The following is a 27,247-nucleotide window of genomic DNA, read 5'->3' as shown; positions in this document are numbered from 1 at the left end:
ACAAATTGCACCCTTGTCGTTTAATGTTTCATTCGGATCACAAAACTACACAGCAGCGTTTCAAGTGATGATGAGAAACGTCACTTGAAACATGAAGTACCTTGAAAATGTAATGAAATATGATAATTATAACCGAGGAGTCTTTCATTAAAATTCTTATCGAGAATTCGACATTGTAAGGAAGACAAAAGATTACCGTAAGCCTAAATAATTTACTGCTTAATTTGTGGTCACATTTTTGCTCAATCAAAATTTTCTTTTGAATGACCACAAAGAGTTTAAAGAATATATAACAGTGGGGAAAGTTGAAAAGGGTTTGTCTAAGAGAGTGGATAAGGAAAAGAGGGTGAGAGACGTAATATTGAAGAGGAGAGTGGAAAAGATATTGATGGATGTTGTTTGCTGTAAAAAAAAACGGGCGAAATCGTTTACTTTATCCATCTTGTGGGCGGTGGAGTAAACAGGCAATAGAGATAAAAAAAAAAGTACGGGAATGGGGGAAGGAGGAATGAGACAGTTATGACAAGGGGATATGATTCATTCTTATACATGATATGCAGAGATGAGCTGTTAAGCTCCAGGTGTGAAATAATGTACCCATAGTGGAGTTCTGCTAGTTCCAAAGATTAGCAAAACAGCAACAGTGGTCATAATTAAGTTTACACCAAAAGTTGATACCATTACTGTCATATTACAATAACAGTCGTCTTTGGAGCAACTTGAGTAACCTAGCTAAAGAAACTGAGAAATATTCTTTCAAAGCACAAACCAAACGTAACCTAAAGCAGCTTGATTAAGTTTTCCTTACAAAGTAGGGAAGCCTTTATAGGAGTAGAGGGACGTTTAGTGCTCTTATTGAGTGTGGAAGTCGTGGTACCATCACAGATTTCTCATTTTTGTCTTAATTGTCCATGAAAAAGATGACGCAGGTACAGTAGAGAATTACAAAGTTCAATGCAAATTGTGTCCTTTATCTTGGAGATTTCAACCAATTTCAACTTATTCATATGAATTATTTCATATTTCGTAAGGTATCCCTTTATAAAGAATTCAAGTTTTCTTTGATGTTAGTAGGCTATATTAGAAAACGTATATTTTTGCTGTAACGAATGTAAAGGAATGTATTTTTTTCAATGTATATATTGGACGCCTAGTCACTGTCAGTTTGACCTATCAATTAGAAATATCCTTCCATTGTTCATTATAGATAATGACCCTGATGTCAGTGTCTCTCCTTTATAAGGCCACATCTACTAGGTGTATCTCGTGTTTTATTTCAGTGACCGACTTATTACGGATATCGTGTCCTAGTCACGGCCATCTCGAATGAAAAGAAAATAAGTTAAGAGAGAGATTGAAGAAATTATTTATGGCCCTGCAGGTGATATGTAGACCTGATTTAGAAGTTAGAAAGGTTAGAAGGAGAGGGAAGACAATTCCACAATAGCTGTTCGAAGATAGATGGAAGTATCTTAACGATCAGGTCTCGTATAAATGGAATCATCGAACTGAAGCTCCTTTTTGTCTTTTAGCATATCTTGCTGTATAATAGCAGTGCAAAAATTTCAAAAGAGACAAGAGAAAGTACATATGGTTTTCAGTGTAGTAGAATTAGCACATCATACATTTGTTGGACAAGAAATGTAAGGTATTTAACTATTTCATGACTATTCTGATATGCTTTTAGAAATGGACTCAGCTGACGGTGATTCATGCATGACTCAGGACGTGATTATAATTAGAATGTTCTCAAGATACTGTGAGGAAAATGAGTTGTCTAGAATGTACATGATTTTATGAGACCAAACCATGCTCTACATTGATTAATTTCAAAAGAATAATGGAAGATGTTGACCACTTTTAATCAAAGAAACCAAACGTGAACTTAGAAAGGCTATGGTGTCGTCATTGTTCGTCACATTGAGAAAAATAGATTTTAGTTTGTCAAAAAGTGAATGATAATGAAAATAGTTTTTGAATATTTTGTTGCAAAAAATATCCGTAGCTTTAAAGATGTTTTCTTTAGTCTTAAATTTTCATATGTATTAGAATTATACTCTTAGGAAGTGTAAGTTCTTTGCCATCTGTATGGTTCCGATTATTGATTTCCACACCTTATTGAAGAAGGAAGTCTCGCACAAAAAATGTAGATATATGCTTAAATGAATAAAACAATTGCATGAAACTAGACAATGTTACTTTACATAGCCCACTTTGCAGTTTATTGGGGTGGTTCACATCCTCCGTCTTCCAGGTCGTGTTGGTTAACATTGTCTGTAGTGCGTATGAAAGATGCTCACGTCCTTCGTGTTGGTTTATATCCTCTACCGTGCATTCCGAGTTGCTTCGAATCATTTGTTGTGCTTAACATTATAATTCACATACTCTGCTGCGTATTGTGCATTTCGTGTTGTTTCACATCGCTTGATTCGCACTGTTGTGCATTTGAGTTTGTTCACATCCTGTGCTATGCGTATCATAGTGGTTCATAGTCAGTTGTGCGCTTCGTGTTGGTTCACATCCTTTGCTGTGCGTTTCGTTTTGGTTCACACCCTGTGTTGTGCGATATTTTGGTTCACATCACATGCGTGCGATTTGTGTTGGCTCACATCCTTTGCTGTGCGTTTTGTGTTGGTTCACATCCTTTGCTGTGCATTTTTTGGTTTACATTCTTTGCTGTGCGTTAAGTGCTAGTTTACATCCTTTGCTGTGCGTTTCGTTTTGGTTTACATCCTTTGCTGTACTTTTTGTGTCGGTGTACATCCTTTGCTGTGCGTTCCGCGTTGGTTCACATCCTGTGTCGTGCAGTTTGTGGTGGTTCACACATCGTGTTTCGTGCTTTTTGTGTTTGGTCATATCCGCTGTCGTGCATTATGTGTTGGGGTTCACATTCCCAGTTGTGCGTATCATCGATTCACGTCTTCCGTATTGCATTTTGTGTAGGTTCACATTCTCTGTCGTGCGTTCCTTGTTCGTTCATATCCAGGGCTTTCTTATGTCTTAGTGGATGACATCCTTTTTCGTTCATCTTGCGGCCTAAGCGTCTGGTAAACCTTAGGACCCCTCCCACTGTTTAAGGAGAGAAACAGGATAGAAAATGAGACTGTGAACCATTGCGGTAAATCTCGACAAAATCTTACAGTATCCAGGTACAGTGTCCATGACAAGAGACTAGCAACAAGAAATGATTATTATGTTTCTTACAAAGACACAGCATTTTATTGCTACAGGGAGTCTCGTTTGGATGTAGGATATGCCGTAGATCATCCCTGAACTCACCTTGGCCTCGGAATGGGACATCTATGAGACATCTTTGCGACAAACGTAACTGTAGAGAGGTAAAAGAATTGAGTTTCTGGGGAATTATAATCATGTCAGTTTTAAAGAATATATTACGCTTCTGATGGTAGTGAATGAATAGATTAATTGTGAGCAATGGATTAGATAGATAAATATAGATAAATAGATATATAGAGATAGCTAGCTAGCTAGCTAGAGAGAGAGAGAGAGAGAGAGAGAGAGAGAGAGAGAGAGAGAGAGAGAGAGAGAGAGAGAGAGAGATTTAATTTGACCCTTCAAAGGCCAAGCTATCTTACTTAAGAGTCGCATCGTCGTGCTCAAGACACGTATGGTTGTGCTCAAGGCTCGTATAGTCGTGCTCAAGGCTCGTATGGTCGTGCTTAAGGCTCGTATGGTCGTACTTAAGGCTCGTACAGTCGTGCTATAATGGTTTAATCATCTCCATTTGTCTCATGGGAAAAAAGATCTATTCAGCTTCTAAACTTAAGCAAGGCAATTTTGTTGCTATGGCAACATATCTGTTCACTGTAAATCGATGATATTTAGGGTTATCCCCATATGTTTGAAACGGTTTTGATACAACTGAATATATAGAACCTTTACTATTCTAGCGAGAGGATATATTGAATGGAAATGGCTGTCAGACCTTTTGATACTTTGGAGATGAATATAAAATGAATCCGAATGTCAATAGAACCAAGATCTTTCTATGTGAAGAGAGAGAGATAGATAAGTCTTTCTAAATAGATAGATAATAGTAATTCTAGAATAGTGTCGTATATAAAGAGAAAACATATATAATAAACAGTAAGAATGAAGGTATTAGAGTGATTATTGGTTGTAGGGAAATGTATGACCCTTCATAGGAAGCCTTGACTGATGGAAATAGTTAAACAATGAATTTTGTTTTGTAGAACTGGTGCCTGAATGATGAGTACTGTGGTAAGCGGTAGAAGTGAGTGTAACTTATCCACTAATGTGGTGCTCAGTAGATGATCATGTGGGAGGTGGCTGAGGATCTCATTCTCTGTGGCAGATGAGGTTTGAGGAACTTACTGTTTGTGTACGAAGCAGTAATCGAGGCTCCACTTGTAGGTAGTGTTCTTTCGAATATCTACACAGTCTTCGTTACTCTCGGCATTGATCATTGTATTCGGAGCGTAGCTGTGCGATGAAGGAGAAATCTCGTGAGTATTTTCTCATGAACAAAATGAACAGTGTGAATGAATATTATTCTTGTCAGTATATGAGAACAAATTGTTTATCTTACTGAGAAGCAAGGAAGCTCCGCCTTTTTTTTATTATTATTGCTGTTGAAGGCTTCACTCTCGGGCAAGAGTCCTCAGGCCTTCAGATTGTAGAAGAAAAGGAAAAGCGGAGACTTAAGATTATGAGGAAGAGGAGAACCTGCGTGTTAAAAAGAGGCAGGACTCGCAGTCTACTGAGATGGATGCTGCGAAAAAGGAGTGTGAAGATGGGATAAACATTGAAGAGGACATATTAATGTCGTTTGCTCACTTGGTGTAGTTCACGCTCTCTCCGTCCGCCCATTGAAAATTTCCTTCAACAGACAAGTCATTGAGACCAATCCACACTTCATCTATCTCGGCCATCGCCATCATCCCTGCCGTAGAAATAACAACAGCGTAACAAACACGAGAGATATAATTCACTCTTTTGTTCGTCAAAAATACCTCGAAAGGAGAAAGGCATTACAGTCAGGAAATTGGTCAGCCACTACATTGTTATTGTACCAACTCTTTTTACTTGTCTGGATCCCACTATCCGAACTCACCCGTCAAGCGATCATGCTCCCTCTGCGATTCCACATACGCCAGGTGGGTATTCTCCGTATGGTTTCTGCAATAACTCCATGCTTTCCACCAGGGGACCTTCTCTTCATCGAAGAACTTCACGCACAGGCTGTCGTAGTGAAGCCAGTCATCAGGACACACGGTGTCTGTGTTGTCCCTTACCACAACCTGAGAGAGAGAGAGAGAGAGAGAGAGAGAGAGAGAGAGAGAGAGAGAGAGAGAGAGAGAGAGAGAGAGAGAGAGAGAGAGAACTAGCTGTTAATACTTTTATAGAATGTTGACCACCGTACGATTATTGCTAAGCATGTTGAGCCTAACATTTAAAGGACATCTGTGCAGTGAATGCCCACACTGAATGTTCAGGAATACATCTAACACAAAACATTTGATGATATTCTTATCAAGTCCACGACTAACATCATTTGTGCCTCCATAGTGTCATGAACGATTCGCAGATTTTGATATTTGAATCATCTATATGACTTTCTACCCTCACTACACTAATATCTAAGATTCTAACATCTACCATCACCAGTAACTTCGAAAGTACCCAGTGGTCTATTGGTGTTTGAATTCCTGTGTATTCGTATCGGAAGAGGGACGACTGTTACACACACACACACACACACATACATGCATATATATATATATATATATATATATATATATATATACTTAGAAAAGCAAATGGATTTGTATGTAGCATTTATGGATCTGGAGAAGGCATATGATAGAGTTGATAGAGATGCTCTGTGGAAGGTATTAAGAATATATGGTGTGGGAGGCAAGTTGTTAGAAGCAGTGAAAAGTTTTTATCGAGGATGTAAGGCATGTGTACGTGTAGGAAGAGAGGAAAGTGATTGGTTCTCAGTGAATGTAGGTTTGCGGCAGGGGTGTGTGATGTCTCCATGGTTGTTTAATTTGTATATGGATGGGGTTGTTAGGGAGGTGAATGCAAGAGTTTTGGAAAGAGGTTATTAGGTACAGTAGGGTTGAGGGTCAAGTCAATTGGGAAGTAAGTTTGAATGGAGAAAAACTGGAGGAAGTAAAGTGTTTTAGATATCTGGGAATGGATCTGGCAGCGGATGGAACCATGGAAGCGGAAGTGGATCATAGGGTGGGGGAGGGGGCGAAAATCCTGGGAGCCTTGAAGAATGTGTGGAAGTCGAGAACATTATCTCGGAAAGCAAAAATGGATATGTATGAAGGAATAGTGGTTCCAACAATGTTGTATGGTTGCGAGGCGTGGGCTATGGATAGAGTTGTGCGCAGGAGGATGGATGTGCTGGAAATGAGATGTTTGAGGACAATATGTGGTGTGAGGTGGTTTGATCGAGTAAGTAACGTAAGGGTAAGAGAGATGTGTGGAAATAAAAAGAGCGTGGTTGAGAGAGCAGAAGAGGGTGTTTTGAAATGGTTTGGGCACATGGAGAGAATGAGTGAGGAAAGATTGACCAAGAGGATATATGTGTCGGAGGTGGAGGGAACGAGGAGAAGTGGGAGACCAAATTGGAGGTGGAAAGATTTAGTGAAAAAGAGTTTGTGTGATCGGGGCCTGAACATGCAGGAGGGTGAAAGGAGGGCAAGGAATAGAGTGAATTGGATCGATGTGGTATACCGGGGTTGACGTGCTGTCAGTGGATTGAATCAGGGCATGTGAAGCGTCTGGGGTAAACCATGGAAAGCTGTGTAGGTATGTATATTTGTATATGTATATTTCACTTCCTCCAGCCTCTCACCATTCAAACTCACCTCCCAATTGACTTGACCCTCAACCCTACTGTACCTAATAACCTTGCTCTTATTGACATTTACTCTTAACTTTCTTCTTCCACACACTTTACCAAACTCCGTCACCAGCTTCTGCAGTTTCTCACATGAATCCGCCACCAGCGCTGTATCATCAGCGAACAACAACTGACTCACTTCCCAAGCTCTCTCATCCACAACAGACTTCATACTTGCCCCTCTTTCCAAAACTCTTGCATTTACCTCCCTAACAACCCCATCCATAAACAAATTAAACAACCATGGAGACATCACACACCCCTGCCGCAAACCTACATTCACTGAGAACCAATCACTTTCCTCTCTTCCTACACGTACACATGCCTTACATCCTCGATAAAAACTTTTCACTGCTTCTAACAACTTGCCTCCCACACCATATATTCTTAATACCTTCCACAGAGCATCTCTATCAACTCTATCATATGCCTTCTCCAGATCCATAAATGCTACATACAAATCCATTTGCTTTTCTAAGTATTTCTCACATACATTCTTCATTCATACATTGTTCATATATATATATATATATATATATATATATATATATATATATATATATATATATATATATATATATATATATATTTTAGTCACCATAAAAAAAAACTTTACGGACAGTCCTATTGGAAGAAAGGGACAGAAAACGAAAAGCCGCCTCATTTCTTCTTAATTTAGATTTGCAGAAATTAGTCCTGTTTACACAGGTGGAAGCTCTGTAAACAGGTGGAACCTCTATAAACAGGAGCATGTACCCACCTCCATGAGTCACCAGCAACTGTACATGTATGTTACTCATTACCAGCTAAAGTGGTAACTCAGTCACTGCGACAGTAGTAACTTAGTCACTGTTTGCGACAATCACTGGTAATTCTTCCACCGTTAACCACTGTGTTAGCTCAATCACCGTCAGATACAGTGGTAGGTCAGTCACTGTCATTTGTAGTGGTAACTCAGTCACTGTCGGCGACAGTCGTAATTTAGGCACTGTAGCTACACTGGTAACACATTCACAGTCATTAAAACTTCATTTAAACCTCAGTGAGTTACCTGCTCTTCACTGCTGTGTTAATATCAACTTATCCCCACGTTATTATCTCCTACACTTTTGTCCCTGTCATCTTCACCTCCATCACTGTACCGTGTGTGTGTGTGTGTGTGTGTGTGTGTTGGGGTCGCGTGGCGGCGATGAGGGTTGAATTTTTACTGTCGAATAATGTTAGTTTTGAAGGCCTGACACTCTCGAAGGAGGAGGAAGAGGGTGGATCTGGGAACTAAGGAATTCTGGAAACTCACGAGGGAGAGCGGTTCAACACTTGCAGTGAGGGAGGAGAGGGCTAGGGGTGTCGGGCAATCCCTTACAACAAGTCTTGTACACTCTCAGAAAATAAGTGCTGAAAACAGAGTTGGTGAACCCTTTCACTCTGAGTAATACTTTGGATTGAAAACTATCTCGGTTATCGGTTCTCACCCTCGAAGGTGTTGCAGTCCCAACGATAGTGATCATCATGGCCACGAGCAATTGCAGCAGTAGTAGGAGCAGCCTCGGCGTAGCCATCGTCGTCGCACGGCCACCTACACCTGGATAGTAAGTGACACTGGCAGCCACTCCGCTCCTCCCATTTATATAGCCTCTGGTTCCCCCACCCTCTTTACCCTCCACCTGCCCAGCGCCAAGTCTCTTTCCTCTCCTCCTCACTCACTCATGATGGGCCACAAGCGTAGTGAGATTGTTTGTGGTCTTAGAATTATCTTTAACATCAGAGGAAGGTGTTAAAGATTTTTTGGTTGGTGGATGAAGCTTTCGTTGACGGCCTAAATGACCCTGGCAGTTGATAGGCCTAAAGCTCAAACAACCAAACCAACCAACTCACTCATGTTCTCACCAGTCTTCCCTCGCCATGACTCACTACCACATCTCTACATGCATGCTACATTGTCCATTGTAGTTGACCGAAATGATCATTTAGGCTTTCAGTTTCAGTAGCCTCATCCGTACCGCTTTAAGAGTCGTTCAGCTCTACTTTCCTGGCATCACAGCTGAAGCTTGGTGATGCACTCCTATATCTCAGGATTACGTTTGCCCACTTCAACAACTTAATGGTCGTTACTTACGGCAGCTATTATTATGAATACCGTCACATTTGGCCACCATTATAGTGACTAGCGTCACATTTGGCCAATATGATAGTGAAGAGCGTCACTTTTGGCCACCACTATAAGGAAGAGGTGTCACTTTAGGCCACCCGTATAGCGAATATCATCACATTTGGCAGCAATTATAGTCAATAACGTCACGCTTGACCTATGTTGAGAGAATAATATCACGTTGGCAACCACTGTAGGAATAAGATCCCAGTTGGTCACCAGTATAGTTGATAATAAACTTGACCACCATCATAGTGAATAATTTTACACTTAGCTTCTAGAGCAGTGTATGATATTACATTTAGCCACCATCATAGTGAATAATTTTACACTTAGCCACTAGTATGATGTATTACATCACATTTGGCCACCATCATAGTGAATAACATCAATTTTGCCCACCTCCATGCGTTGCTTACCTTGAACATCATTATCCTTTAATAAACCCAGTGTCAATACCCGAGCAGCAATAGATCTTAATTGCATATGTTTATAAGAACCTTAGACTTTGATATTTGAAGTCTCTAAACTGGGTAGAGAATACGGTATTGATTTTGATGTAATATATTGTGATGATATCGGAGTAATGTTCTGAAATGGGTCACACAATAGGAGGTTCAGTGACCTTCGGCCCAGATTCTTGTTAAAGAGGCCGAGCAGCGAACACTTGTTTAAGCACACACACATACACACACACACACACACACACACACACGCACACACACACACACACAGTTCTTCGCTGTTGGTTACTGAAAATTTTTTGGACGTTACCTTTGGATATCTTAGCATAGTCATATGTGTATATTATACAAATGGTGATGATATCGGGGTAATGTTCTGAAAAAGGTCTTACAACGGGACGTTCAGTGACCTTCGCCACAGATTCTGGTTATAGAGGACGAGCAGAGAACACTTGTGTAAGCACACACACACACACACACACACACACACACACACACACACACACACACACACACATATGGTTCTTCGCTGTTGGTTACTGATTTTTTTTTATGTTACCTTTGAAGATCTTAGCATAGATCCTAGGTGTATATCATGCATATATACATAAAGCCACGTATTTTTTTTTTTATACATGTCACCATCTCCCACTACAGGGGTAACATCTGGAACACCCGAATAATGGCCTCACGCGCTCTCATCCACTCTAGTTGTCTTATATAATGTACCAAAACCAGGGCCATTTCTCTACAACCAAGCCCCAGAGACCTGGTTTTCTGTGACTGATTCATATTCCATGTTCAGCCCACTGACACCACCTCGCTCCCTGTATACCACAAATCTCGATTTCGTTGTATCCCTTGCACGCCTCACACACTCTTTAAATGCTCAGGACTCGATATCTCAATGCTTGACCGATTCAAGACAAAATTGGTACGAATATGAAGGCTTTATTCAGATTCTAATGTACTCTTTCATTCTACTAAAAATATAGAAACAACAGAAAAATGATTTTGATACCTTCAGTGTTCGCTTTCTCAAGCATTACACGAAAGAATTGTGGTTTGGAAGATATATCTGTAGTAAACTCAGAGCTCCAGTCAGTGATTGTAAAGATGTAGATGAAATTTGCCTCGATTCTAAATCTCTGTTCACACCGCTATTAGACTCCATCGCCCGAGTTAAGCACACAATAGATCATAATATCATGCAGGTTAAGGTGCGTGTCATGGGCTTTATCAATGACGTTATCGATTGTCGGCAATCACACTTAGAGAGAGTAGATCTTAATTTTGAGTTGCGAGGTTAGAACCTTATAATACAACATGTTGCGTCCCTCAAGGATGTATGCCTGACCAACTGTTATTTTTGTTAAATGTTTTTGACATGAATCTACTTAATGAAATTGTGGATTATCCAAGCTCGTTTCATCGTAAGTGATTTTGATTTTAAATAGTTACATGTTTTTACTCTTCATATGATTTTTACGGTTATTTTGCCTACCTTTATGCAAGATTATGTGTTTCTCGTAAGTACTTATGGTCATGATACCCAGCCAAGGGTGTTTTGTTATTTTTCGTTTGACTACAACAATGGAAAATAATTTCTGACTTTTTCGGTGTAGTTTCCGGAATTAAGCATCACCTAATATATGTTATATGATGTAGCAATTGCATATTCTATTTTCAGGATCTCGACATCAACCAGTAAATCAATTAGTTTTCAGGTAACATTCATAGGTAATGATTAAGTTAATCTTTAAGTTACGCTTACAATTTGACGTTAAAAGAAAACGAAAATATGACATATAAGAGAAAAAGGTGGACAACATTGATATAGGATACTATAATATATAGTCAGTGCTGTTTACTTAAATTATCAATGTCCTCCCTCATTGACAGAATTAATGCCTTATTGTAGGCAATCATGTGAATGTATGTTCTGTATTAGCTGCTCTTTTGTGTACTTAATTCTGTAAGTACCTATGATAAAGTATCACGTAGGGTGGGATTTCATCCTGGAGGTGCTTAAATACCTTGATATCGAACTTTTTTCTTTACTTTTTGAATTTCTTGATTAATTTAGAATACTCTCCCGATTCGGTAATATCATTCCAGGTGTTCAGTCTTCTATTATTATAGTTTGGTCTTGTGGTAGCCTTTATGATGTGCCCTTTTCTTGTTCCTTACTTACTTGAAGACCCCCCCCCCCCTCCCTTTTTTCCCCCCAGAAGTCAGTGAATGATGAACTGTAATGATTTTTTTTTTTGTCTTGCTTTCCTACTGAGTTGTTAGTCGTGTCATGTTCATTCACTCCTCTCGTTTCTAATTATATATATATATATATATATATATATATATATATATATATATATATATATATATATATATATATATATATATATATATATATATATATTTTTTTTTTTTTTGCTTTGTCGTTGTCTTCCGCGTTTGCGAGGTAGCGCAAGGAAACAGACGAAAGAAATGGCCCAACCCACCCCCATACACATGTATATACATACGTCCACACACGCAAACATACATACCTACACAGCTTTCCATGGTTTACCCCAGACGCTTCACATGCCCTGATTCAATCCACTGAAAGCACGTCAACCCCGGTATACCACATCGATCCAATTCACTCTATTTCTTGCCCTCCTTTCACCCTCCTGCCTGTTCAGGCCTCGATCACACAAAATCTTTTTCACTCCATCTTTCCACCTCCAATTTGGTCTCCCACCTCTCCTCGTTCCCTCCACCTCCGACACATATATCCTCTTGGTCAATCTTTCCTCACTCATTCTCTCCATGTGCCCAAACCATTTCAAAACACCCTCTTCTGCTCTCTCAACCACGCTCTTTTTATTTCCACACATCTCTCTTACCCTTACGTTACTTACTCGATCAAACCACCTCAGACCACACATTGTCCTCAAACATCTCATTTCCAGCACATCCACCCTCCTGCGCACAACTCTATCCATAGCCCACGCCTCGCAACCATACAACATTGTTGGAACCACTATTCCTTCAAACATACCCATTTTTGCTTTCCGAGATAATGTTCTCGACTTCCACACATTCTTGAAGGCTCCCAGGATTTTCGCCCCCTCCCCCACCCTATGATCCACTTCCGCTTCCATGGTTCCATCCTCAGCCAGATCCACTCCCAAATATCTAAAATACTTTACTTCCTCCAGTTTTTCTCCATTCAAACTTACCTCCCAATTGACTTGACCCTCAACCCTACTGTACCTAATAACCTTGCTCTTATTCACATTTACTCTTAACTTTCTTCTTTCACACACTTTACCAAACTCAGTCACCAGCTTCTGCAGTTTCTCACATGAATCAGCCACCAGCGCTGTATCATCAGCGAACAACAACTGACTCACTTCCCAAGCTCTCTCATCCCCAACAGACTTCATACTTGCCCCTCTTTCCAAAACTCTTGCATTTACCTCCCTAACAACCCCATCCATAAACAAATTAAACAACCATGGAGACATCACACACCCCTGCCGCAAACCTACATTCACTGAGAACCAATCACTTTCCTCTCTTCCTACACGTACACATGCCTTACATCCTCGATAAAAACTTTTCACTGCTTCTAACAACTTGCCTCCCACACCATATATTCTTAATACCTTCCGGAAACACACACACACACACACACACACACACACACACACACACACACACACACATATATATATATATATATATATATATATATATATATATATATATATATATATATATATTCAATATGTACTATGGTCTACCTTGATCACTTCAAACGAAGTAGTAAAAGAAATAGGACTTTGTGATAGCTTTATTAAATACTAACATCAGTACAATTTAATAGTGTTGCACCAACAAAACCAACTTTGTGTTGCAGTTGAGAGTAACGAAAACTAATTAACGTAAGTCGTGATGTGTTTTGCGTTTGTGATTTTCTTTGGATTTTTTAATCAATATCGGTGAAAACTCTTTTTTGTAATCGTTTGGTATGTGTATGAAATCTGAACTACGAAGGTGAAAGAGTAAAGAAGGAGATGGCGCAGTGTGGTCAGTGGTACAGTGTGGTCAGTGGTACAGTGTGGTCAGTTGTACAGTGTGGTCAGTGGTACAGTGTGGTCAGTTGTACAGTGTGGTCAGTGGTACAGTGTGGTCAGTTGTACAGTGTGGTCAGTGGTACAGTGTGGTCAGTTGTACAGTGTGGTCAGTGGTACAGTGTGGTCAGTTGTACAGTATGGTTTGCGGTACAGTGTGGTCGCAGAAGGATTATCGCTCGCTTTATAAAGCCTTTAAGCCGACTAACTTGAGTGATTGCGAACTTAAAGCCCTAGCTTCGTTGATTGATTATCCAGCATATATCGCCCAACAGCTGAGAGTCGAAAGTTGTCCAGCTCCGTTTGCTGGTACAGGAGGACAACTACCAAAGGGCAATCCTAGCACTGAAGCACAGCGGCAGCCTCCATCTCCTGACTGCAGTCCTCTGCTTCCTTCGGGCGGCAGTACTGTGCGATCCTTACCGGAGCGTCCACCCTTGTCACGGGTTTTCGTTCCGTGGCACACGCTACGCATAACCAATCATTACGGACTAACGTACCAGCCGCTGGCTCCGTCTAGCCCATGACGTTCCCTGTGCTTACTTCACCCGGCGGCAGGAGATGGTGGGCTTGGTATACCGGACTTTGTCTCCACCGTCCGACTAAATAACAAGCCAGGTTTGAGATATTACTCACCTCGACCGACCCGGTGATTCAGGCGGCTGTCCGGAAGCCTGCAGTGTTGAGCATGCTGCAGCGCTAGACTGGACCCGCGTGCATTGCTGGTCGGCAGGCGAGTAATAAACTCGAACGCCATCGCGTATGGAGGGCTAATCTGATCAGCACCGTCGACGGTGCGGGTCTCGCTCCATCTACTACCGTGCCTCAGGTTAGTGGATGGGTAAATAGTGGGAACCGCTTCCTGTCCGGGTCTGATTATGTGAAGACCGTCCAAGTGAGGATTGGCGCTTTACCCACACCCGCCAGGGCTTCCAGAGGCCGGCCCGAGATCAACGGCCTCTGTGACACTTGTCATAAGCCCGGCACGCTCTGGCATATCGCGCAGATGTATCCACGTACCCATGATGGGAGGGTAAAGAGGCACGACAACATCAGTGCCTATTTGGCCGGACGATTGAGACAGAGGGGGTACAAAGTGTCTTGTGAGCCCCGCATTCCGATTGTGGGGTCCTTTAGGAAGCCGGACACGTGGCTTCCAAAGGAACAGAGGCTTTCACCATCGATACTCAAGTCTCTGATGTCCATTTCGCACTTTCAGCTGCACATCAGTACAAGCGTAGCTATTACGGCACCCCGGAAGTCCTTCAGGGCGTACGGGATTTCACCGGGAAAGGCACCATGCATGTGACATCTGCCACATTAAATTGGCGTGGCGCATGGTGCCAAGAAAGTGCGAGTGCTCTCAAAGGGTTAGGGCTAACTTACCGGGACCTAGAGGTGTGCTCAGTAAAAGCTCTAACCAAGACCCACTCCCTCTACAGGATGTGGTCCAAGAGCACAGGTTAGCAATTGGGCCTGCCTTGTACGTACAAATCTGGTGTCGGCCGTCGGACGGATGAAGGTGGTTCCCTCTTTGTGCGCTTGAGGTGAGCGGGATTAGGCTGTTCTCCCGAAGCTCCAAGGGCAGGTACCAGTTCCTGAGGGCAGGTTGTCGTAGCGAGCGGTGGGCGCCTTAGCAGGGTCGTCTGCTACTCCCGTACGATAGGCCGCACTGGAAGGTGAGCGGTGCTGGAGGGTCTTCTGTGCATCAGTCAGTAAGGTGAGGTGAGCAATCGAACCATCGTCTAACTGCCGCCTTTCAACTTACTTCTAACTATGCTATCAGCAGTCAGATCTACCATCTTCCTCTTGGTGTGTCCATACATTCCTCCCTTCAATTAATAACTTCTTTCACTGTCCACATGTAGTTTACGTCACCTACTGACAAAATCTCTGTTGTATTAGATCAAAACAAAACATAAAAATGATGCACATTATTAAGTAGTTAGCCTTTTCGGCACGTCCCATCACTAATTGGGAATCTATGAAGAGAATGGTCAGTGGTACAGTGTGGTCAGTGATACAGTGTGGTTAGCGGTACAGTGTGGTCTGTGGTACAGTTTGGTCAGTTGTACAGTGTGGTCAGTGATACAGTGTGGTTAGTGATATAGTGTGGTTAGCGGTACAATGTGGTCAGTGGTACAGTGTGGTCAGTTGTACAGTGTGGTCAGTGATACAGTGTGGTTAGCGGCACAGTGTGATCAGTGGTACAGTGTGGTTAGCGGTACAGTGTGGTCAGTGGTACAGTGTGGTATGTGGTACAGTGTGGTCAGTGGTACAGTGTGGTATGTGGTACAGTGTGGTTAGCGGCACAGTGTGGTCAGTGGTACAGTGTGGTTAGCGGCACAGTGTGGTCAGTGGTACAGTGTGGTTAGCGGTACAGTGTGGTCAGTGGTACAGTGTGGTATGTGGTACAGTGTGGTCAGTGGTACAGTGTGGTATGTGGTACAGTGTGGTTAGCGGCACAGTGTGGTCAGTGGTACAGTGTGGTTAGCGGTACAGTGTGGTCAGTGGTACAGTGTGGTATGTGGTACAGTGTGGTCAGTGGTACAGTGTACTTAATGTGACAAAAAACTTTTCTTTTTTTCATAGGTAGGATTTACACACTCCAGTTAGTTTCCACAGTTTGCTGCAGATTCACCAAATATTTTCCATTTCAGGTGAGAGCATCAAGATGAAGAGATAGAGAGACACGTGGATAAAGTCAGAGAGATATCTCTTTATCCTTGTTAGTTCTTTCCTTTGACTGTCCCAGCAAACACCTCGCCCAGGAACACCAGGCAAGCTATCCCCACACCTCCTGCCCACACGTAGAACACTCCCAGGAGCTGTAGGTATAAGGCTGGTGTCAGTAGAGTGGGTTCTCACGCCTTGTGGAGGATGATACGACCTTTGAGCTACGACGGTTCGACCTTTGAATATGGTAGACTTGTCTTTGACCTGAGATCCTTAAGAGATGGATCAAAGACCTGACCGTAATGCCCAAGGGTATTTACCGTCATGCTCATGGGCCGTACAGTCTTGCACAAGGTACTTATAAGCTTAGCATGATACACGTATATGATCATGATCAAAGTTGCGAAAGAACTTGCACACACACACACACACACACGCACACACACACACGGTCAGTCCCACAGAGGATGTAAGGGATCCATTGGTCTGTTGCTGTTTGAATTCATTTTGTAATCAGCACGTTCTTCCGTGTCCAGTCTGCATTATCTTCTTCACAGCTTGTCCTATGGCACCTGTTCGGTTCCTCTTCCTTCTCCACCTCCACCCTGATCTTAGTACCATCCCCAACACTCACTCACCTGGCTAAGGGTCATGGCTGAAGGCTCCGAGGACATTAAGTTGCTCTGGTGACACTTAACGCCGAAGGAGTCATCGTAGTACTTGTGTAGTACCCCCATTTGACGCATCCACCTCAGCCTGGAAAGGAACAAAAACAAGTATATTTTGTCTTGTCATCTCTCATGCGGAACTGAGTTTTCGGTGCTGAAACTTCTTTGGTTAATCATTTAGCTTTTTACATCTCCCTACATTGTACTGATATGTACAAAGGAATATATCCAGCACAGACCCGTGGGTCATTTCGAGGTTGTTTGTGATAGTGGAAGATGACCTGAGAGGAATAAATAGGTGCAATTAATGTCAGTCGTGGACTTACTCGGATCTTGTTATGCAAATACATGATGAAGGAAAAGTATTTATTTAGAACAGTGTATTAGTTTTGGTTTAGGTACGATCAAAGATAAAATTCAGTGATCCTCCCCAACTACCCTGTCTGTATTTACCGATTCTCCTAAAATCTTTTTCTGTTCCTGTTGAATTACCTTTGTTTTCCTTAGAAAATCATCTAGTTCCTGCCCCTCTTCCCTTTCATTGTCCATTGTATACCCGATCGACATACATCCTGCTCCTTCTTCTTCCCTCTTTGGGAGACTACATATTGATGTGTACTCGTGTTGAGAGCATCCTCCAGTTTTCTATTTTCTATTTCCACTCCATTATAGTGTTATACAGTTTGTCCTCCTCCTCTAGTGCTCTCTGTCGTTTTTCATGGTCCCTAGCAATGTGCTGTATTTTCTTAACTTTGTTCTATATGTGGTATGTTCTGAGAATAAACGTTTTTCACTGCAGCCATTATATGTGTGCTACCAGCTGTGAATTTTTGTGTCCTTACCTGCAGCTTTACTCTCGCTTGGAAAGCCTTCACAGTTCTACACTTCCAGATCCTCCCTAAACATCCTCGTATCATCAATCATTGTGTGTGTGTGTGTGTGTGTGTGTGTGTGTGTGTGTGTGTGTGTGTGACTCACTTCTTATCAAACACAGGTTTTAGTAGCGACTGCTTTGGGAGGGCAAGGGCGGCATACTCTTTGCCCATGGCTTCTTGACTATAGGCCAGGGTGCACCCTCCGTCAGGCCGGGCGTTCTTGTTTAACGTGTAGAACGCCCCCGTCTCACCCACTGTCATGACAAGAACAAGGAAAAGAATAACGATGAAACAAGAACTCGGAGAGGCTGAAGAAAAGTCCATTATTACTATTTTTTTTTTACATTCTTTTGATGATCCATTTCAATCCATGTGTGTGTGTGTGTGTGTATGTGTGTGTGTGTGTGTGTGTTTGTGTATGTGTATGTGTATGTGTGTGTGTGTGTGTGTGTGTGTGTGTGTGTGTGTGTGTGTGCAGAAACCGTCATAACGCAGATATTCCATACATATCAAGTATTCGAGAGAGAATTGGAAATAATGCCAATAAACCGATGAGATCTCTCCCGATTCACAAGTGGAACCGAAACCACGTCTTAAAGATATAAAGTCATCGGTTATAAGTTCTGAATTCATATAGCACAACACACAGACAGACAGACAGACAGACAGACAGACAGACACACACACACACACACACACACACACACACACACACACACACACACATGCAGTAAATCTGGCCCTACGAGTGTAAAGGTCCCTCCTCATACAATAAACATACGTAACTACAGACGAGTATAAAGCCTGTTCACGTTAGCACACAAATAGGTCCTACAGAGAGCGTCTTCGCCACAAGGTTGGGTTACTCACTAACTAGAGCAATGTCCTTCTTGAGTTCGTTTATATCCGTCTTACTCTCTACAGTAGCGCCAAAGTTCTCGAAGATGGACCCGCGTTCCTTCGCTCTCTTGTATAACGTCTGGTAATCTTCTGTCTTGGTTTCCTGCGGCCCAGAAACAATTTCTTATATCCTTATAACTACATCTGTTGGGTCCACTGATCCTATTAAACGAAAATTTGTAAAGATTTTGCTACTAATACATTAGGTCATGTTACTACTGATACTACAGTTTTTGTTATAACTAATGTCATGCTAGTGTCACACAGTGGTTACCTGTTACATCTGCTGTTACTGCTACTGTTGTTGCTGTTGCTCCTGGTGCTACTTTTCCATCTGTTGTTCCGCTATCACTGCTGTTGATGCTACTGTTTAAGTGTCGTTTGGTGTTGCTACTATCTCTAAAACCATGGTTGATCGTGTTAGAAACACGAAGACTAACAGTTCCTTGCTGACAACTAGATCACCTGTAATCCTGGTTACGTGAGATGGTTGTGACGAAGTTGTGACGTGACCATGTGTAGGACGTGGCCTTGGTCTTGTTCAGGGCGTGACATTACACATAAAGAGGTAGGTGAGTAAATACCCTGACGAAGTCGTGAATTACCTTGACCAGGTCATGAGTGCCGTAGGCCTTGTCGAGCCTGATGGTCCAGTCTCTGGTGACCAGCTGGCGGATGGTAGATGGAGGTTTACTGATGATAGGGATGGAGAGGAAGGCCGTGAGGTTCCCGCTGTACACCGCCACCACTATCATCACCACTACCCACGAGCACACGTACACCAGTCGTGCAGGCGAGTCCACGGGAGGGTGCAAGGAACCTGCTCGCCCGAGAGAGAGAGAGAGAGAGAGAGAGAGAGAGAGAGAGAGAGAGAGAGAGAGAGAGAGAGAGAGAGAGGAATGGTGAGAAAAAGGGGAGTGAGGGAGTGGGAGAACTTACCTGCGAGTGGGTACGGCGAGATTTTGTCATAATGTAGGGCTAGCGAGTCGCGAGCCGTTACTTTTCAGTTTCCATATTTACGTCTATGTAGTACATCAGATCAGGCGAAGTGGATCCCGCACAGCGACCCTGAACCTCTTCCTCACTCATAAGAGAGACGGGACTATACTGTCACGTGATCCTTTGTCTTCACTCTTTGTGCGCTTACTCGGATACCCGATGTGCACCACGAACAACAGAGGGATTTCCCCTCGCCTCAGTTGTTCCTTTCTTTAGAGAGAAGTAGATGTATGAAGGAATATTGAGGTAACTGAACAAAACTTTGGTAGGTTTATAGATGAAGGTTATATGCAGACAGTCATGGCATCTTTTAGGAAGTCTTCACTCACTATCTGTACTGAGACGATGTAACTTTAGTTGCTACTTTGGGCAGTTGCTTGAATATAGAAAAGTCTGTCTTTGGTGTACTGTCTTCCCTTTACGCTGCGCTGGTGCCGTTCACAGAAGCGAAATAAGGTGAGATGTGTTTCCCGCGTTGGTGAAGGAGGGTTCATGTTTGTCCTATCTGCTGGTTCCATCATACAAATGTGAAGTGTGTTTTTGGGTTGTTCGTAGATGCCATACATTCTTAACTGGACTTCACTGCTCTTCTTGTATAGGTTGCTGTCATGTTGCTTCTTACGCTCATAAGATGATGATGTAGTGTCAGCGAGCCCTTAAGCAGGAGGGACGATCTTTGAATACGACCACACGGCTCTCTTGAGCACGACGGTACGACCCTTGGTTATGATGACCTAGTTTTTGATCTGTCTCCCTTAAGGATCGGATTAAAGGCCATGCCAGGCCTTTATACCTAAGGGTCGCATCGTTGTTTTCAATGGTCGTACCGTAGTGACTAAGTGTCGTATCGTGCTTAAGGGTCTTGCTGTCGTACTCAAGAGCTTAAAGTTGCAGTTTCTACTATAAACCTCACTGTGTCATGTAAAGTGAACAATGTTTTAAAAAAAAAAGAGAAAAAAATGCATGTGACGTGACTGGGGTAAACTTTATTTTTTCATTATCCCTCGAAACTTTATGAGTTTTATTTCCGACCCAGTCCGCATCGCATGAGTGGCTCTGATGTCCGATATTTCTTTTATGGGATGAAAAGTGACAAATCCTTCTTTCCAAGTTCCATTTTCTGAATCTTTCTAACTTAGAAGAAAAAATGAGGACCAAACAAACTGGATATAGAAAAAAGAAATTAGTACCAAAAAACTGGATATTACAGTTGTATCACATTTAAGGAAATATATAAGTATTAATGATGATACAGAATTGATGGCAGATTCTAAGGAGAAACTGTAGACTGGTGACTGAGTTTGGTAGAGTGTGTGAAAGGAGGGATTTGAGAGTAAAAAGCAAGGGTCGAGGGTCAAGTTAGGGTGTGAGTTTGAATGGAGAAAAATTGGAAGAAGTGAAATATATATCTAAGAGTGGACATGGCAGCAAATGGAACTATTGAATGGGAAGTAAGTCATAGGGTGGGAAAGGAGGCGAAGGTTCAGGGAGCGCGGAAGGTGTGGAAAGAGAGATCACTATCTGTTGAGGAAGAAATGGGTATGTTTGGAAAGTATAGTAGTCCCAACAATATTATATGGATGCGAGGCATTGTAAGTGGACTGAACCAGGGCATGAGAAACGGCCGTAATAAACTATGGAAACGTCTGTGGGGCCGGGTTGTGGATACGGAGCTGTGGTTTTAGTGCATTACACATGATAGCTAGAGAATTGGCGAGAATGAATGCGGCTTTTCTTTGTCTTTTCCTGGCGTTACCATACTAGCTTGGGAAACGACGATCAAGTTTGATATATATATATATATATATATATATATATATATATATATATATATATATATATATATATACATATATATTATATATAAAATATATATATAAAATATATATATATAATATATATATATAATATATATATAATATATATATAATATATATATATAATATATATATATATAATATATATATAATATATATATAATATATATATATAATATATATATAATATATATATATAATATATATATAATATATATATTTTTTTTATTATTATTATACTTTGTCGCTGTCTCCCGCGTTTGCGAGGTAGCGCAAGGAAACAGACGAAAGAAATGGCCCAACCCACTGAAAAGTTTTTATCGAGGATGTAAGGCATCTGTACGTGTAGGAAGAGAGGAAAGTGATTGGTTCTCAGTGAATGTAGGTTTGCGGTAGGGGGTGTGTGATGTCTCCATGGTTGTTTAATTTGTTTATGGATGGGGTTGTTAGGGAGGTAAATGCAAAAGTTTTGGAAAGAGGGGCAAGTATGAAGTCTGTTGGGGATGAGAGAGCTTGGGAAGTGAGTCAGTTGTTGTTCGCTGATGATACAATGCTGGTGGCTGATTCATGTGAGAAACTGCAGAAGCTGGTGACTGAGTTTGGTAAAGTGTGTGAAAGAAGAAAGTTAAGAGTAAATGTGAATAAGAGCAAGGTTATTAGGTACAGTAGGGTTGAGGGTCTCCCTCTTCTCCTCGTTCCCTCCACCTCCGACACATATATCCTCTTGGTCAATCTTTCCTCACTCATTCTCTCCATGTGCCCAAACCATTTCAAAACACCCTCTTCTGCTCTCTCAACCACGCTCTTTTTATTTCCACACATCTCTCTCACCCTTACGTTACTTACTCGATCAAACCACCTCACACCACACATTGTCCTCAAACATCTCATTTCCAGCACATCCATCCTCCTGCGCACAACTCTATCCATAGCCCACGCCTCGCAGCCATATAACATTGTTGGAACCACAATTCCTTCAAACATATCCATTTTTGCTTTCCAAGATAACGTTCTCGACTTCCACACATTTTTCCACGCTCCCAGAACTTTCGCCTCCTCCCCCACCCTATGATTTACTTCCGCTTCCATGGTTCCATCCGCTGCCAAATCCACTCCCAGATATCTAAAACACTTCACTTCCTCCAGTTTTTCTCCATTCAAAATTGCCTCCCAATTGACTTGTTTCTCAACCCTACTGTACCTAATAACCTTGCTTTTATTCACATTTACTCTCAGCTTCCTTCTTTCACACACTTTACCAAACTCAGTCACCAGCTTCTGCAGTTTCTCACCCGAATCAGCCACCAGCGCTGTATCATCAGCGAACATCAACTGACTCATTTCACAAGCTCTCTCATCCACAACAGACTGCATACTTGCCCCTCTTTCTAAAACTTACATTCACCTCCCTAACAACCCCATCCATTAACAAATTAAACAACCATGGAGACATCACGCAGCCCTCGCAACCAACATTCACTGAGAACCAATCACTTTCCTCTTTTCCTACTCGTACACATGCCTTACATCCTCGATAAAAACTTTTCACTGCTTCTAACAACTTTCCTCCCACACCATATATTCTTAATACCTTCCTCAGAGCATCTCTATCAACTCTATCATATGCGTTCTCCAGATCCATAAATGCTACATATAAATCCATTTGCTTTTCTAATTATTTCTCACATACATTCTTCAAAGGAAACACCTGATCCACACATCCTCTACCACTTCTGAAACCACACTGCTCTTCCCCAATCTGATGCTCTGTACATGCCTTCATCCTCTCAATCAATACCCTTCCATATGATTTCCCAGGAATACTCAGCAAATACCCCTGTAATCTGAGCACTCACCTTTATCTCCTTTGCCTTTGTACAGTGGCACTATGCAAGCATTCCGCCAACCCTCAGGCACCTCACTATGAGTAATGCATATATTAAATAACCTTACCAACCAGTTAACAATACAATCACCCCCTTTTTCAATAAATTCCTCTGCAATACCATCCAAACCCGGTGCCTTGCCGCCTTTCATCTTCCACAAAGCTTTTACTCCCTCTTCTCTGATTACCAAAACATTCTCCCTAACCCTCTCACTTTGCACACCACCTCGACCAAAACACCCTATATCTGCTACTCTTATCATCAAACACATTCAACAAACCTTCAAAATACTCACTCCATCTTCTCATATCACCACAACTTGTTATCACACACACACACACACACACACACACACACACACACACACACATATTTATATATAAGTATATAATTCCCAGTACAGACATCCCATTCTCTGAAATCATATTAATGAAAATATGTAGAAAAATAACGTTGAATCTGATTTGGGTTAGGTAATCAGTAATCGGCAAGCATTTATAAAGGAGACAATACAAGAGTGTATGAACGAACCGACACAAAGGCAAATCCGCACATCGTTCAATACGGACAAACACATGAAAAATCCGTAGATTATTCAATACAAAATTAGAGTGCGTGGACCAGGCACAACAAACACAGAGGGAAGATCTTTACATTGAGCATTGTAAATTTAGAGTGCGTGGAGGAGCTGACACAAAAGAATTTGTTAATTATATATAATAAAACGTGTCTCGACTTGATCAACAGAATCCAAAATGACTGGAGACTGACACATGGGAACATCCTGAATGCCACTGGTAACTGGTGACAAGTGATCGTGAGTTGTTGTTACTTTACTGCCAAACTGATGAATTTTAATTCATGAGTAGATCTTGAATATCTGGATATTGTATGTAGATTTAACACATGATTTTTTTTTTCACAAATTCATTCATAACCACCATGATTTCACGTGCACATCCCCATTATCCACGGAGCAAATCTGTTTCAGTTCAATCTATATATGATTAACAACTGAGTTGATTACACAAATATTATCATACTCACAGTCGGGTCAGTGACACGTACACATAGACGAAGAGGTTCACGTAAATATGTCCTTAACTTGCCTCTCAGTGGGAACATAAAATCCAGCGAATACAAACGTAGAGTGTGTGTGTGTGTGTGTGTGTGTGTGTGTGTGTGTGTGTGTGTGTGTGTGTGTGTGTATGTGTGTGTTTGTGTGTGTGTGTGTGTGTGTGTGTGTGTGTGTGTGTGTGTGTGTGTGTGTGTGTGTTTGTGTGTGTGTGTGTGTGTGTGTGTGTGTGTGTGTGTGTGTGTGTGTGTGTGTGTGTGTGTAACAGATACATCTCGTGTGTGGACCAAGATCCTTCGACAGAGAAACTCGTTGCTTTACCTTGGTAGACTATGGCCTTCAGGACAGTGGCCATCACGGACCAGAAGCTCGGCCTCCTACACTCCATTTGCCATGTGCTGGATCGGTCTGTGGGCTGGTCCGCCTTGTGAGTTCCTCTAGAGGAGGGAGTGAGCCCCACCTGGCCCTCGAACCTCGCAGACCACCAGAAGACCCATAGCCATAACGCCGAGAACACGAGGAACCCAGCGATTACGCTCCATCCCTATGAAAAGAGAGAGAGAGAGAGAAAGAGAGAGAGAGGGGTGGGGGGTATCTTTATTGGTCACGCTTAGCCACTGAAATATCCTAGCCACTGGGATAAACTAACCAAAATCCTAACCACGAGGATATCTTGTCTACTAGAATATCCTAGCCACAGGGATATCCTAGGCACCTGGATATCCTAAGACCAGTGAATTATCTCAGAAATGCCCCTAAGCTGTATATCTGGGATTGTGCAATGTTGGGTTGGTGCACTGTAAAAGTGTTACGCTGTTGAATACACTGTATATGTCAAACGCTCTGTTATTGAAACACTCTTGGGTTCACTGTCCATGTGAAACGCCCAAGATTTATTGTATATTTGAGATCCTGTTTATGTTTTCTGTAAATCACTAGTCGGTGCTATTCCATGCGTCTCTCTTGCGGGTGAAATATTGTATATATTCACGTGAATCAACAGGAAACATACCCAGACCGTGAGTGGTAAAAAAAAAAAAAAAAACCACCTTTGTAACATTAAGAATCTAGCAGTTAAGCTTTGTAAACTTTAGCTTCTCTGGTGATAACAAGTTTTGCTATAATTTCTTTTGTTTCGTGGAAGAGATTGTGAAGGCCCAGCCCGGGGGCTGTGTGGGTAGGAGACTTCCGAAGACTTCAACATGTATTCATAATCACCAGATATGAATGAGGACGAGTACGACTCACCTGCCAGGTGTAGAGTTTGAAGACACCTAGGGGGTCTTTGAGATATCTGGATCCCCTAGTTACAAAGAGGCTTGGGTGGAACTGGAGCCAGCTGGTATAGTCGATGGCTTGGTAGCGGCTGGAAGTGATGCTGAGTGAGGCGAGACCCAGGTCCCCTTCCTGCAGGACGCCACACGCCGTCACAGGAACCCGTCACGGACCACCATGGCCACGTTACGCAACCACGTCACGCACCACCACGAAACGAAATGACGAAGCCAGAAGAACGTTATAATGTTTGTAGCTCTGTGTGTATGTGTGTGCTTGTGTGAGCGTTTATGTATGTATGTGTGTGTTCTTTGGTGTTCATGTTACTTTTTTCGTATATTCCTTTGACCACTCATGCATTTATTTTCGTGGTGGTTATGAGAATAAGCGTCTCCAAACATCTTTCTTTTGAAAACGGATATCAGTTCTTCAGTTAACACCAAGGAAAAGAATAGAGTTGTTTATTCTCTGATAACCTTTGCCCTTACAATCCCGGTAATTGATAAAGCTTATAAATGTATCCAAACTGCCTAAAGGGTGACGCCTCTGATGAAAAGTTAAAAAATAAACGGAAACATGATCGTTCGGGATTCAGGCACAGAGAACATAAAATATTGTACTGCTTCTCTTGTTCTGTCACACCTCACACACCTTTGTAATATATATATATATATATATATATATATATATATATATATATATATATATATATATATATATATATATATTTTTTTTTTTTTTTTTTTGTTTTTTTTTTTTGCCGCTGTCTCCCGCGTTTGCGAGGTAGCGCAAGGAAACAGACGAAAGAATTGGCCCAACCCACCACCATACACATGTATATACATACGTCCACACACGCCAATATACATACCTACACAGCTTTCCATGGTTTACCCCAGACGCTTCACATGCCCTGATTCAATCCACTGACAGCACGTCAACCCCGGTATACCACATCGCTCCAATTCACTCTATTCCTTGCCCTCCTTTCACCCTCCTGCATGTTCAGGCCCCGATCACACAAACTCTTTTTCACTCCATCTTTCCACCTCCAATTTGGTCTCCCTCTTCTCCTCGTTCCCTCCACCTCCGACACATATATCCTCTTGGTCAATCTTTCCTCACTCATTCTCTCCATGTGCCCAAACCATTTCAAAACACCCTCTTCTGCTCTCTCAACCACGCTCTTTTTATTTCCACACATCTCTCTTACCCTTACGTTACTTACTCGATCAAACCACCTCACACCACACATTGTCCTCAAACATCTCATTTCCAGCACATCCATCCTCCTGCGCACCACTCTATCCATAGCCCACGCCTCGCAACCATACAACATTGTTGGAACCACTATTCCTTCAAACATACCCATTTTTGCTTTCCGAGATAATGTTCTCGACTTCCACACATTCTTCAAGGCTCCCAGAATTTTCGCCCC

The 27,247-nt window shown here is 41.9% G+C and overlaps 2 protein-coding genes across 2 annotated transcripts; both read right to left on the bottom strand.

Moving 5' to 3' along the window:
* Window positions 1–522: 522 nt before the first annotated feature.
* LOC139761651 (snaclec botrocetin subunit beta-like) lies at window positions 523–8,499 on the bottom strand. The gene is made up of 6 exons (XM_071685962.1): window positions 8,374–8,499; window positions 5,096–5,282; window positions 4,819–4,924; window positions 4,357–4,464; window positions 3,280–3,328; window positions 523–3,069 (listed from the first exon to the last, which is right to left on the bottom strand). The coding sequence occupies exons 1-5, from the start codon at window positions 8,458–8,460 to the stop codon at window positions 3,301–3,303; spliced, it is 516 nt and encodes a 171-aa protein (XP_071542063.1). The 5' UTR covers window positions 8,461–8,499; the 3' UTR covers window positions 523–3,069; window positions 3,280–3,300.
* A 4,907-nt stretch (window positions 8,500–13,406) lies between these two features.
* Window positions 13,407–19,574, bottom strand: LOC139761774 (glutamate receptor 4-like). Its single transcript, XM_071686210.1, has 5 exons — window positions 19,363–19,574; window positions 18,728–18,860; window positions 17,961–18,111; window positions 16,953–17,070; window positions 13,407–16,466 (listed from the first exon to the last, which is right to left on the bottom strand). The coding sequence occupies exons 1-5, from the start codon at window positions 19,510–19,512 to the stop codon at window positions 16,368–16,370; spliced, it is 651 nt and encodes a 216-aa protein (XP_071542311.1). The 5' UTR covers window positions 19,513–19,574; the 3' UTR covers window positions 13,407–16,367.
* Window positions 19,575–27,247: the final 7,673 nt, after the last annotated feature.

The sequence above is a fragment of the Panulirus ornatus genome, chromosome 41 (assembly GCF_036320965.1).
Source record: "Panulirus ornatus isolate Po-2019 chromosome 41, ASM3632096v1, whole genome shotgun sequence".
Classification (NCBI taxonomy): Eukaryota; Metazoa; Arthropoda; class Malacostraca; order Decapoda; family Palinuridae; genus Panulirus; species Panulirus ornatus.
Note: the sequence above shows the minus strand (reverse complement) of the source record. Positions and strands in the feature narration are given on the sequence as shown.